At 43.9% G+C, this 13,465-nt stretch overlaps 1 protein-coding gene and 2 long non-coding RNA genes across 4 annotated transcripts in view; 1 reads left to right on the forward strand and 2 right to left on the reverse strand.

Moving 5' to 3' along the window:
• LOC307216337 overlaps positions 1–13,465 on the reverse strand; it is a 355,708-nt gene that overhangs the window by 23,667 nt on the left and 318,576 nt on the right. The gene's annotated exons all lie outside the window — the stretch shown is intronic.
• The window catches only part of SLC29A3 (solute carrier family 29 member 3), a gene marked incomplete at its 5' end in the record, with an annotated part of 37,562 nt that overhangs the window by 23,667 nt on the left and 430 nt on the right, over positions 1–13,465 (reverse strand). Inside the window, one exon of one of the 2 annotated variants that reach the window (XM_079976363.1) lies at positions 11,629–11,927. In XM_079976363.1, coding sequence (XP_079832489.1) covers positions 11,629–11,927 — 299 coding nt within the window. Of the gene's footprint in view, positions 1–11,628; positions 11,980–13,465 lie in introns of those variants that run through there. The other variant, XM_079976362.1, reaches the window with a different exon arrangement.
• LOC307216357 overlaps positions 1–13,465 on the forward strand; it is a 621,279-nt gene that overhangs the window by 1,700 nt on the left and 606,114 nt on the right. The gene's annotated exons all lie outside the window — the stretch shown is intronic.

Below are 13,465 nucleotides of genomic sequence, written 5' to 3' on the forward strand. Positions count from 1 at the left end.
CCAGACCTGTTATCATCTGTGTTGCCCTCCTCTGCACAAGGTTCAGCTTGTCGATATCATTCTTAAATTGTGGTGCCCAGAACTGGATACAGTACTCCAGGTGTGGTCTGACCAAGGCAGAATAGAGCTTGATCAGCATACCACACTTCTGTTGAACAGCATTAGCCTTTTTTTTTGGGGGGGGTGAGCTGCTGTTCCAGACTGTTGACTCATGTGAAGCTTGTGGTGTACTAAGACTAGGAGTCAGCAAACTTTTTCAGCAGGGGGCCAGTCAACTGTCCTTCAGACCTTGTGCGGGGCCGGACTATATGGGGCGGGGGGTGAACAAATTCCTATGCCCTACAAATAACCCAGAGATGAATTTTAAATAAAAGCACACATTCTACTCATGTAAAAACAGGCTGATTCCTGGACCGTCTGAAGGACGGATTTAGAGGGCGATTGGTCCGGATCTGGCCCCCGGGCCTTAATTTGCCTACCCATGACTAAGACCACCAGAGGAGGTCAGGCAGCTGGTGGGGTGGGTCTCTGAAAGACAGCATTGCTAGGGGAGCATTTTACCTCAGAGAAGGGGTGTCCAGGGTTTCCAGACATGAAGCGGAAAATAAATGTTCAGTCTCACTATTAAAATAAGTCAAGAGAAACAGGTTCAATAAAGTGAAACCAGGTCAAAATTCACAGCGCCAAACCCTTCAGTGTCAGATCTTTCCTTGAGGGCACCAGGAGACAGCCTGCTAGTGATCAAATACTTCTCACCTAAAGTGTTACGTGATATCACAGGAGTGGCTATATTTGATGGCTCAGTACATTAATCCCTGAATATACCCCCACATCAGGTTGTTAAATCTGCACGGTGCTTTGTGACCCTTCACGACGAAGAACAAATATCCCCAAGTTGCTATTAGATCATGGAGGGATTGATGAAGTCTAGAGTGGGTAAACAGCAGCGTTTCTAGGCTGAATGAGCTGACGTTAGACCACCATTTCTGCACTTTCTTGGACTAATGGCAATATAGCATCATTGCAGGGTTTCCCTGCCCCCCTTTTCTGCGCAAAAGTTGTTTCCCAATCAGGAAAACACTTCCCAATACTGGGATGCATTTATAACAGAGAGGTTAGGCTGGCCTCAACTAGAGCCAGGGCTTTTTCGGCTGCGGCTCCAACTTGGTGGAACGCTCTGTCACAAGAGACAAGGGCCCTGCAGGACTTGACATCTTTCCGCAGGGCCTGCAAGACAGAGCTGTTCCACCAGGCCTTTGGTCAGGGCACAGCCTGATTCCCTCCTTTGGCAATCTTTACAAAATTTTAGTTTATGGTTGCCATCAATTTTGATTTTAATTAATTTTTATAATGTTTTTATAATGTTGCACTGTTTTAGTGTTGTTAGCCGCCCTGAGCCCGGCTTCGGCTGGGGAGGGCGGGATATAAATAAAATTATTATTATTATTATTATTATTATCATTATTATTATTATTATTATTATTATTAACTGTGGCCAAGTATATGTCAGGGTTCTATCCCAAACAACATTACAAAGAATACTTTCCCCTCACGCCTAATGGCACGGAGCTTCCAGAAGAGTCACTCTCTGCATCACTTCCACTATTATTGGTAAAGAAGGCAGAGTGGTGTGCTAACATCTTCCTACATGCCCAAGTCAACAGGGTGGCAATGGTGAGAGGTGGTTTTATAGGTGGGCAGCTCAATGGGGCGAGTTGTCTTCGGACATCCATGTCACTACAGTGGTACCTCATGTTACATACACTTCAGGTTACAGACTCTGCTAACCCAGAAATAGTGCTTCAGGTTAAGAACTTTGCTTCAGGATGAGAACAGAAATCAGGCTCCGGTGGCGCAGAAGCAGCAGGAGGCCCCATTAGCTAAAGTGGTGCTTCAGGTTAAGAACAGTTTCAGGTTAAGTATGGACCTCCGAAACGAATTAAGTACTTAACCCGAGGTACCACTGTACTAGCAGTAGGATGACATGTCAGAGTTGTTGCTTTGAAGTCAGCTAAGGTTGCAAGCTTTTTGGCTAGGCAATTAGAATAAGATCCACTATTTGACTATTGATTCAAAACCCTAAAATGTATTTTATATAATTGACTTTTAAATTTTTATTCTTTGTATATTGTATTGTTGTTTTACTGCTATGGCCGATGGCTGACGCAAATAAAGATTCATTCACTCCTGTTTTTGCCTCATATGCTACACCAGCTTTCATAAATAAGCTCACCAAAGTTACTAGCCTGCAACTGTTTTAACTAGCTTGCTGGTGGTTGGGCAGAAGAAGTGGAGAATTCTGTCCCTCCTCTGGCAACCTGTTTGGGTTTCCATGCTGGGCCCTCTCACTCACGTACATGGCACTCCATATACTTGTCTGAACTCAGGTCCTGGTCACTCGTAGCTAAGAGGCTAGTTCTTAAAATAATGGCTGGGCTCCAGCAATTTACATGGGTGAAGCAAGAGTTGCAAAGCGAGAGCTGCTTGCATTTCTGCAAGTCCTACATCAAATGTAATAATCAAAATTGGTTGTTAGTGTATACCTCTTTAGTTCATAGAATCATAGAATCATAGAATCGTAGAGTTGGAAGAGACCACAAGGGCCATCGAGTCCAACCCCCTGCCAAGCAGGAAACACCATCAGAGCACTCCTGACATATGGCTGTCAAGCCTCTGCTTAAAGACCTCCAAAGAAGGAGACTCCACCACACTCCTTGGCAGCAAATTCCACTGTCGAACAGCTCTTTCTGTCAGGAAGTTCTTCCTAATGTTTAGGTGGAATCTTTTTTCTTGTAGTTTGGAACCATTGCTCCGTGTCCGCTTCTCTGGAGCAGCAGAAAACAACCTTTCTCCCTCCTCTATGTGACATCCTTTTATATATTTGAACATGGCTATCATATCACCCCTTAACCTCCTCTTCTCCAGGCTAAACATGCCCAGCTCCCTTAGCCGTTCTTCATAAGGCATCGTTTCCAGGCCTTTGACCATTTTGGTTGCCCTCCTCTGGACACGTTCCAGTTTGTCAGTGTCCTTCTTGAACTGCGGTGCCCAGAACTGGACACAGTACTCCAGGTGAGGTCTGACCAGAGCAGAATACAGTGGCACTATTACTTCCCTTGATCTAGATGCTATACTCCTATTGATGCAGCCCAGAATTGCATTGGCTTTTTTAGCTGCCGCGTCACACTGTTGGCTCATGTCAAGTTTGTGGTCAACCAAGACTCCTAGATCCTTTTCACATGTACTGCTCTCAAGCCAGGTGTCACCCATCTTGTATTTGTGCCTCTCATTTTTTTTGCCCAAGTGCAATACTTTACATTTCTCCCTATTAAAATTCATCTTGTTTGTTTTGGCCCAGTTCTCTAATCTGTCAAGGTCGTTTTGAAGTGTGATCCTGTCCTCTGGGGTGTTAGCCATCCCTCCCAGTTTGGTGTCATCTGCAAATTTGATCAGGATGCCCTTGAGTCCATCATCCAAGTCGTTGATAAAGATGTTGAATAAGACCGGGCCCAAGACAGAACCCTGTGGCACCCCACTAGTCACTCTTCTCCAGGATGAAGAGGAACCATTGATGAGCACCCTTTGGGTTCGGTCAGTCAGCCAGTTACAAATCCACTGAGTGGTAGCATAGTCAAGACCGCATTTTACCAGCTTCTTTACAAGAATATCATGGGGCACCTTGTCAAATGCCTTGCTGAAATCAAGGTAGGCTACATCCACTGCGTTCCCTTCATCTACCAGGCTTGTAATTCTGTCAAAAAACGAGATCAGGTTAGTCTGACATGACTTATTTTTCAGAAATCCATGCTGACTATTGGTGATCACAGTATTCCTTTCTAGGTGCTCACAGACTGTTTGCTTAATGATCTGCTCCAGAATCTTCCCTGGTATTGATGTCAGACTGACTGGGCGGTAATTATTCGGGTCCTCTCTTTTCCCCTTTTTGAAAATAGGGACAACATTTGCCCTCCTCCAGTCTGCCGGGACTTCACCTGTTCTCCAGGAATTCTCAAAGATGACTGCCAGTGGTTCTGAGATCACATCTGCCAGTTCTTTTAATACTCTTGGATGCAGTTCATCTGGCCCTGGAGACTTGAATACATCTAAACTAGCCAAGTATTCTTGTACTATCTCCTTAGTTATTCTGGGCTGTGTTTCCTCTGCTGAATCATTTGCTCCAAATTCTTCAGGTCGGGCATTGTTTTCTTTATCGGAGAAGACTGAGGCAAAGAAGGCATTGAGGAGTTCAGCCCTTTCTGTGTCCCCTGTTTGCATTTCACCATCTTCTCCTCTGAGTGACCCCACTGTTTCTTTGTTCTTCCTTTTGCTACGAACATACCCATAAAAGCCTTTTTTGTTGCTTTTAACCTCTCTAGCAAGCCTGAGTTCATTCTGTGCTTTAGCTTTTCTGACTTTGTGTCTACACGTGCTGGCTATTTGTTTGAATTCCTCTTTGGTGGTTTCCCCCCTTTTCCATTTTTTGTACACATCCTTTTTTAATCTTAACTCAGTTAAAAGTTCTTTAGATAGCCACCCTGGCTTCTTTAGGCACCTTCCATGTTTCCGTCTCATTGGTATTGCCTGAAGTTGTGCTTTTACTATCTCCCTCTTAACAAACTCCCAGCCATCATGAACTCCCTTTCCTTTTAGTATTACTGTCCATGGGATCTCACCCAGCACTTCCCTAAGTTTTATGAAGTCGGCTTTCTTAAAGTCAAGAAATTGAGTCCTAGTATGCTTGGCTGCTCCTTTCCGCTGTATAGTAAACTTCAGAAGAGCATGATCACTCGCGCCTAATGATCCTTCCACTTCTACCCCACTAACCAGGTCATCAACATTGGTTAGGACCAGATCTAAAATGGCTGTTCCTCTTGTTGCTTCTCCCACTTTCTGGACAACGAAGTTATCTGCAAGGCCAGTGAGGAATCTGTTTGACCTTATGCTCTTGGCTGAGTTTGACATCCAGCAAATATCCGGGTAATTGAAGTCCCCCATTACTACTATCTCCCTTCCTTTTGCATGCTTGGCCATCTGTTCCAGGAAGGCATCATCTATGTCCTCCGTTTGGCTTGGGGATCTATAGTAAACTCCCACAATGAGGTCCCTGTTATTCATCTCTCCCTTAATTTTGACCCAAATGCTCTCACTTTGGCTTTGAGGTTCTAAATCTTGGATCTCTTCACAGGTATACACATCCCTGACATATAACGCCACTCCTCCTCCTTTCTTGTCTGGTCTGTTTCTCTGAAATAGATTGTAACCCTCCATTATTACATTCCAGTCGTGGGACTTATCCCACCAGGTTTCAGTGATGCCTATTATGTCATATTTAGTTTGCTGTACCAAGAGCTCAAGCTCATCTTGTTTATTACCCATGCTTTGCGCATTAGTGTACAGACATTGAAGTCCATTAATCATTCCCCCGTGTCTCTTATTTAAGGATTTTTTCCTCCCACCACTAGGTCTGCGTGCTGTTTGCTCCATTTGGTCTATGACATTTGGATGATCATGTTCATCAATTGATAGACTCCTACCTTCAGGAGCACTGTCTTCCTCCCCCACATTAGTCAGTTTAAAGCCCTCCTGATGAGGTTTCTGAGATTTTTGGCAAAAACATTCCTCCCAACTGTTGTGAGGTGCAGCCCATCTCTTGCCAGAAGTCCATCTTCAAGAAACTGCAGTCCGTGATCTAAGAATCCAAACCGTTCCTGTTTACACCATTTACGAAGCCAGCTGTTCACTTCCACTATTTTTCTCTCTCTCCCTGGGCCACGTCGTTCAACTGGGAGGACAGATGAGATGACAATTTGTGCATTTAATTGCTTCAATTTCCTGCCCAGAGCCTCATAGTCTCTTTTGATCTTCTGGAGGCTATTGCTTGCAGTGTCATTGGTTCCCACATGAACCAAGAGGAAGGGGTATTTGTCAGTGGGTTTTATGATTCCTTGCAGTCGTTCAGTTACATCTTGGATCTTAGCCCCGGGGAGACAGCACACTTCCCGAGACATCTTGTCAGGCCCACAGATCACTGCTTCTGTTCCCCTCAGTAGGGAATCCCCTATCACCACTACACGCCTCCTCTTAGGTTTGGTCGGGGTTCTTCTGTCTGTGTAAACCACTCCATGCCAGAAGCAGCCATGAAACAGAAGTGGTAGCATTTCTAAAGAGAGGAACTGAAATTATTTCCTAATTTTGCTGGTGGAAATGGTTGAGTTTGTAGGAATAATGGTATCTTTGTTTGTTTTTGTGAATGCATCGGTTGCAATAATTCAAGCCTATGTTCTCTGGGAAGGGGAATCACCAGCAAGAAAATAAAGTACAACTCAAACTGATCATGCATGAAGTTTGTTGGATTGCCTTAGGCAAATCAAATCAGTCTCAACTCCCTATTTGAAATATGGAGATAGCAACACCGGCCTTACAGGGCTGTTGCAAAGATTGCAGATAAAAGTACTTAATATTTATATTTCAAACCCTTCTTATTATGGTTTTATAACTGCTTTTAATGGTGGTTTCACTGCTGCTGATTTTTAGGGTTTTACTCTCTCCACTGAGTTATCTTAAATGTTTTGAAGGTAAAACTAACAGAGCATTGGTACTCAAGTCTCATTGGTCCAATCTCAGAGCAAGATCTACTAGCTACAGATGCCACAATAAGCAGAGGTCCACTGGCCACTTCATACTGGAAACTCAGGTAAATCATTTTGTTCTGCAATCCACTTATATGTAAACTTGGCCAGTGAAGCACTAGGCTTTGTCAAGAAAGTGAGGATTTTCAGTGGAGATGCAAAATCAAGCATGTTAATTTTATTTGTGCCGGAATTTCAGAAACTTAACACTTCAAAACAGAACCTTGCATTAAAAACAAACAAACATGGGAAGCCCAGTAAAATTTGAAGTTGCCCATCATAAAAGATGTACCAGTGTTCTCTTGGGAGAAGTTACCTACTTTGCTAAAGAGAAATAAAAAATCCAAGGGAAGGAAAGCAACTAGGAATTAAGGAGGAAAACAACAGTGTGGGACCACTGGAGTGTTCGCATCAGAACGCCAATTCCGTGAATCAAGAAGCAACAAACTTCTAAGCTTGCACGCCAAGACAAGAGGCTCCCTGCTGCAGCCGGCAGCCTGTTCACACCTGCCAGTGTTTTGGAAAAAGCCATAAAGTACAGCAGGCAGCTTGCAGAATTCCAAACAGGTGCTAGGAGGGTTTTCACTTTGGAAAAGCTGGACTATAATGGGCACCTGTAGACTTCTACTGCCATGCCTGCGTCTCCACTTTTTAAACACCTGCGTCATTGGCGTTGTGGCAGCACGGAATCCCGAAGGAGGCAGACCTAGGAGGGCCATACATTTCAAATTACTTGTCAGTAATTACTGTTGAAGGCCTCCCCTTTCCTGAGCCCTCTAAGCACGCAACAGCAAAACAGCAAAACTAATCTTGCAGCTAACATAGGCATCTTAAGTCTCTCACTTCATGCTGGGCTATGAAGAGGAAATGCAAGCACTGTAGTTCCCACTTTCTCCAAAACCCAAGCCAAACTGAGACAACACACACACTGTCTTATCCTGAGTTGTCTGCCATGGCAGAGGCACTGGGGACAAGCAGGGCTTCCCCTCCCATTATGCAAAGTGTTGACAAAGGCAAGAAGAAGCAAGAGTGTTTTTCACTGCTTATTCTAACAACCTCCAATGTCTGGAATTAAGCAAGGCAGGCCAGTGTTGGGAAGGTGGTGCTAGGCTTTGAGAACAAAACAGAAGTTTGTCTATATTTTGTATGGCTCATTCCAATTCATAGAAGCGTAGAGTTGGAAAGGACCCTGAGGGTCATCTAGTCCAACCCCCTGCAAAGCAGGAATCTTTTGCCCAATGTGGGGCTCGAACCCACAACCCCAAGATTAAAGAGTCTCAGGCTCTACCAACTGAGCTATCCCAGCAGTCACCACTACCACATTCATAACAAAATTAATGCAACTGTTGCATGTCAGCATGGGGTTGTCATTGCTTTGCATGACAGGCAAAATTCACAAAGAATTAGAACCGATTCTCAAAGCACTAAGCAAAAACCTCTGGCGTTGAAAGAGAATGTATTAGGTTTGCTGCTCACCGTACTTCATTGAACATGCCCCTGGGATGTCCTATCGATGAACATTCCCTCCTTCCCCTTTCTCACACTGATCCCTTGTGCAGAAACACCTGCACACAGACTATAAATAGCTAATATTTTCAAGTGACATTTCGATCAGAAAGCGGAGTAGGCCTTCCTGCTTTTGCAATTTAAGGCCCTATGTTTACTCTGTTCCCTCTGGGGTCCCCTTTGCGAGATCAAGGTTTATTTATTTATTTTACACTTTTCTCAATGTAGTGTTTCCAACAGCCAGCCAACATCGCTCAGCCTGCCCTATCAGAACTCTGTTTTAATCCTCACTATAGTACTTTGCAATCTGACAGATAGGCTGGTAAGCCTCTGTTAGAGCTTGATAGCACTTGCGAAAATTGGTTTTCCCAGACAGCTGTTGCAACCCATTCTGCAGGACCTGGGCCTGTAGCAAATGCTTGAATCATCGTGACATTCAGAAAGGACTGGGGGAGAAACTGCTGCTATGCAGTGGCAAGGCAACTTTTTCAAATTTGAAGGTTACAAGGGAAACAAGTGATAAGCCCAAAACACACAGCTAAATTGCAGGTGCCTTTTTCCCTTTGCATGCAAAAGATCCATAGTGTGTTGAGAGGCCTGTGATATCTATTTCTATTTTGCTAATTTTTGAGGTTTGTCTCTTAAGGTGTGCTTTCTCTTTTATGCAAGCTCCTTTGGTGCAAAAGATCTGTAGATCCACCTCTGGGATCTCCATTTAGGGCTGGGAAGGACCCCTGCCTGAATCCCTGGAGAGCTTCTACCGCTCAGTGCATATGACAAGAAGCTAGATGGATCAGTGGCCTCACACAGAATAAGGAAGCTTCCTATTTTTATGTTACTTACCCTAAAGTGAGAAATGAGACAAGTGTCAGGCAAAGTGGGGAAGACACGTGCGATTTTGGATGGAAACTGGCATTAAAGCTGAAACTTGCCAGGGAGTTCTAAAGTTAATGCAAGCATCTTGGAGGCTATCCCTGTAGCAAAAATAATTATATGGGGAACAGCTCTTGGCATTCACTGGAGCTGCAGGAAGCATCCTAGCCTGCAACACCCTAGCAAATGCTCATTGGGTCCCATGAAAGCTTACGGTGCTAAAACATTAAAAAAATATTTTTTTCCAAAGACAATGCCTAGAGGTGGGCTGCTACTGTTCGCACTTCACAGGCAAGCGTAAACTCCATCCATCCATTTCTCATGTAGTACCAGAGTGATCCAGTTCTGGTTTTCCCAGATAGGAGACAAGTAAAGACTGAGTCCATGCTAGCTTTTTCAACTTGAAAGTTAATCAAACCTCCAGAATGCCATTCCTTTGTCCTACTGCAGTGGTACCCCAGGATGCAAACGGGATCCGTTCCGGAGCCCCATTCGTATCCTGAAGCGAACGCAACCCACGTCTGCACACGCACGGGTCACAATTCGCCGCTTCCACGCATGACGTCATTTTGAGCATCTGCGCATGCGCGAGCGGCGAAACCCGGAAATAACATGCTCCGTTACTTCCGGGTTGCTGCAGAGCGTAACCTGAAAACGCTCAACCTGAAGCACATTTAACCCGAGGTATGACTGTATTTCTGAGTTAGAGTTTATACAACATGGCAGAAGTCTTGGGAGTAGTATGCACTGGGCTGCCAAGAGCTGCAACCATAATCCCATCTGTACCTTTTCAAAAAGGTGAAAAATCCCTAACTTGAGCTGCAATACTGTGATGTGTGTGGATCTTTCATTGGACACTAAACAGCAGCAACAATTATGCAGCTAGACAATTGTCATGCTATGTGCATTACAGCGAAAGTCCCTATACACCTGTGAGATTAATGCCATGAGATGCTGGCAAGTTTCGAAGGCAGCATATTCTGTGTTATCACACACAACCAAGCCTCTTATTTAGAGGTTCTGCAATTCATCCCCTTCCTTATTCCTCACATACCTTTAGAACTATATGAATTAGAATTCCGTATGCTGGAAAAATTTCCAAAAAAACTATTTAAAACTTTTAGGAGGCTGCCTAATTTATTTAAGGAATAAATTAAGCTGCCTAATTTATTTTAAGCACTGAATTGAACTGATTGACTCTTAAGTTCCAGCATTAGCTTTTTAAGAGCCCGGACAAGCAAACTCTCAGGGTTTCCAATCTGCCCTCAGTTATGAAACCAGACTTTGAGTCCATCAGAGCACCTGGATAACAAAGGCCTTGAGAGAAATTGTGGAACAACATTTGCTGCTCCCCTTGTGAGAGAAATCTGAAACAGTCTCATCTCCCTCCAGTCCCAGCCTAGCCTGAGTGGGGGAGGAGGAGGAGGGAAAACCACACATAAAAGATCAGAGTGGCAGCAAAATCCCAAAATTACTTATGCAGTGTGTGATGAAGAACTTTCTTTTGTCTGTCATGAGTCCTGCCAATCATCAGTTTCACTTATCAAACCAACAGATGGTTGGAAGTATTGGGATCCAAAACTCAGCTTGCACTGAAGGCTGACATGTGCATGGGAAAGAGGAGAGTGAGGAAAAACCCTTAAGGTTTCCTAGACTGCCCTTTCTGACCTAACCTGTGCTGACCTTCCCTCCGGTACTAGACTAATACCCTTAGGGTTGCTGAGCTCATTTCCTACTTCCTTCTACTTCATCCTCACCTTGGAAAAGGAGACACCTACTTTGGATCTCTCTGCATGCAAGATGCAAGCATAGCTTGAGACGCAACAGCAAGCATAGCTCATTGCATCTCCCAGGTTAGGCAGAACCAGGATCTTTCCTATCAAGCACGTATTTCCTGTAATAAATGTAGCTTTTTTATTTTCCTAAACGCAGAATCTCAGTGTGACTATATCCAGGGTAAAGTGTGCTCCTCCAATAGGGATTCAGTACAGTGGTGCCTCGCAAGACGAAATTAATCCGTTCCGCGAGTCTCTTCGTCTTGCAGTTTTTTCGTCTTGCGAAGCACGGCTATTAGCGGCTTAGCGGCTATTAGCGGCTTAGCGGCTATTAACGGCTTAGCGGCTTTAAGAAAAAGGAAACAAACTCGCAAGACATTTCGTCTTGCGAAGCAAGCCCATAGGGAAATTCGTCTTGCGAAGCACCTCAAAAGACGAAAAACTCTTTCGTCTAGCGAGTTTTTCGTCTTGCGGGGCACCACTGTATTAAGTTTGACTTCTGCTGAGTGTTTTAACTCAAAATACTTAGAAACCTGATTCCCACACTGGGCAACCACCTGCCTCTGAGAAGCCCACAAACAGGACCAATATAGCGCAAGAGGGGTGAAAAGAAGATGTCCGTATCTCTTTTCTTCACTGTCATATTTTCTAAACTAAAAAAGCCCCAAATGCTGGATTATGGACACCACGTGCGCAACGTATTTGCAAAAACAAACCAGAGCTCTCTTCCATAAGGGAAAGTCTTGTCCTCCATAAGGATTAAGACATCAAATTCATGCACTAAGCTCACAGAGAAAGAGAAGGGTTAACACAGCCAAGTTAAAACCTGAATTCCCAAGACTTACACGAACATCTGAAGTTCCCTGCTCTGCTGGAGAGACTTCTTCTGAGCAGTTCTGAAGTTTGTACATCCAGTAATTCTTTGCAGTGATGATGAAGTTCAAAGGCAAGAGAGAGCTAGTCCCCAGAAGGAAGAAAATAATGTAGGTGCCATTGAAGTGATCTTTAGGCTTGTGAAAACCGTGTCTGTTTCCCTCTGGCTCCTCGAACAGGGGTGTCTCTTCTTGGGTAGTGACATCCACCGGTTTGTACAAAGAGTTCGCACTGTGGTGGTAGTCATCTTGTTCCTCCAAATCAACAGCCACTTTTAGGATAAATTGAAGATGTGTGAAAGTTATGGTCACATAGCATGACATTGTCACTAGCCCTTTGACCCCTATAATAATACCACCAGTCTCTCTTAGGGTACACTGAGAGAAGGTGCACCTGAACATTTCAAGTGAGCTATATAAATGCTTATTAATATTAAGAAATACAACCCATCGGCTTGCCATAGAAAGCTGCAGCAACAGCTGCAAGCATCCCAAATAAATCTGTGTTAAAAGGACAAGAGTTCCTGAGTTCAAAGAAACTCCTTTGGTGTTCCAGAAGAGAAGCCGTTACGGTGTCCTTATGCATAATGGAACACTGAGGCCAGCTGCAGCCTAAACAGGCCTTTACAAGGGCCTGTGCAAAATGTTCTTATTTAAAATAATGTTAAATATATTCTGAAATATTCACATGTTTTCAAACAGTATTCATGGAGTTTGCTTTTGCTTTACTGTATGAAATAGTTGAACTGCTAGCTGCTGCGAGTCTTCAGGGAAGGCAGGGTGAAAGTTTGTTAAAAAGTTTGTAAGAGAGAGAGAACAAAGTGAAGGGACAGCATCTTGTGGAAGTAGTTACCTTATAATTAAATTTTTGATCAAATGACTCTTGTTAAGTTTTTAAGCAATCTCCATTCTTCTAAGCCCTCCTGTCCAGGTCATCAAAACAAGAATTAATGGAGTGGGGGGGGGGGAGCAGAAGAGGTTCCCTTTTGAAATATGTGGCTGAAGCATGTTATTCCTAGGGGAGCTGGGGAATATTTTGAGGCCAACCCACAGTGAAGAGAAATGGCAAAATGACATCTTTCATTGGGCCAATCAGTCGCTCAGTAAGATGTGGAAGCTTTTTAGTTACGCAAAAGCGCTTTGCCGGAAAGCAATCGATGCTTAATGTATGCTTGGTATGATTAAAAGAAAAAGAAAATATGCCACATGGGCAAATAAACTCTGGGAGCCAATCCAGGAATTTCCTTTCCTTTCAAGAAAGGTGGGCTCTCACGGAAAGTCCCACCTACAATACAAACCTAGCTTCACTGCCTAAAAAAAATGAATTATGGAAGACATCTGTAGGTCATCTCAGGACTTGGGATTTGCAAAACATGGCATTCTTCACACTGGCTTTTTGACACTTGAGAAACATTTTTTTTTAGGCCCAACTCTATTCTTGCGACTGCAATTTGCTTTAAAACGTTTTAAATACTGTATTTTTAAATTGCTGTCACCTGCCTTGGGACCTTATGGTAAAGGGTGGATAAGAAATGGAATTAGTATCATTAATACACTGCCCAAATCCTTTGGGTACTCAGCACCCTTGACCAGCCTAGGATACTGGGCAGCTGAGGAAGAGGCTATTTGCTGTTCTCTCAGAAAACATGTTTTGGCCTGGCTTTGAGGGGGACCCACAAAATGCATGTTGGGTCCCCCTCAAGCCTTACAAACCCTGATAGGCAACACTAAGAAAGCCAAAAGTAAAAAAAAAAAGTCTTGGTGAAGCCTCTCCGTAGGAAAAATCCTGGTTCCCCCCCACCCCAAGTGG

This window comes from Podarcis cretensis (genome assembly GCF_951804945.1).
Source record: "Podarcis cretensis genome assembly, chromosome: 5".
Taxonomy (NCBI): domain Eukaryota; kingdom Metazoa; phylum Chordata; class Lepidosauria; order Squamata; family Lacertidae; genus Podarcis; species Podarcis cretensis.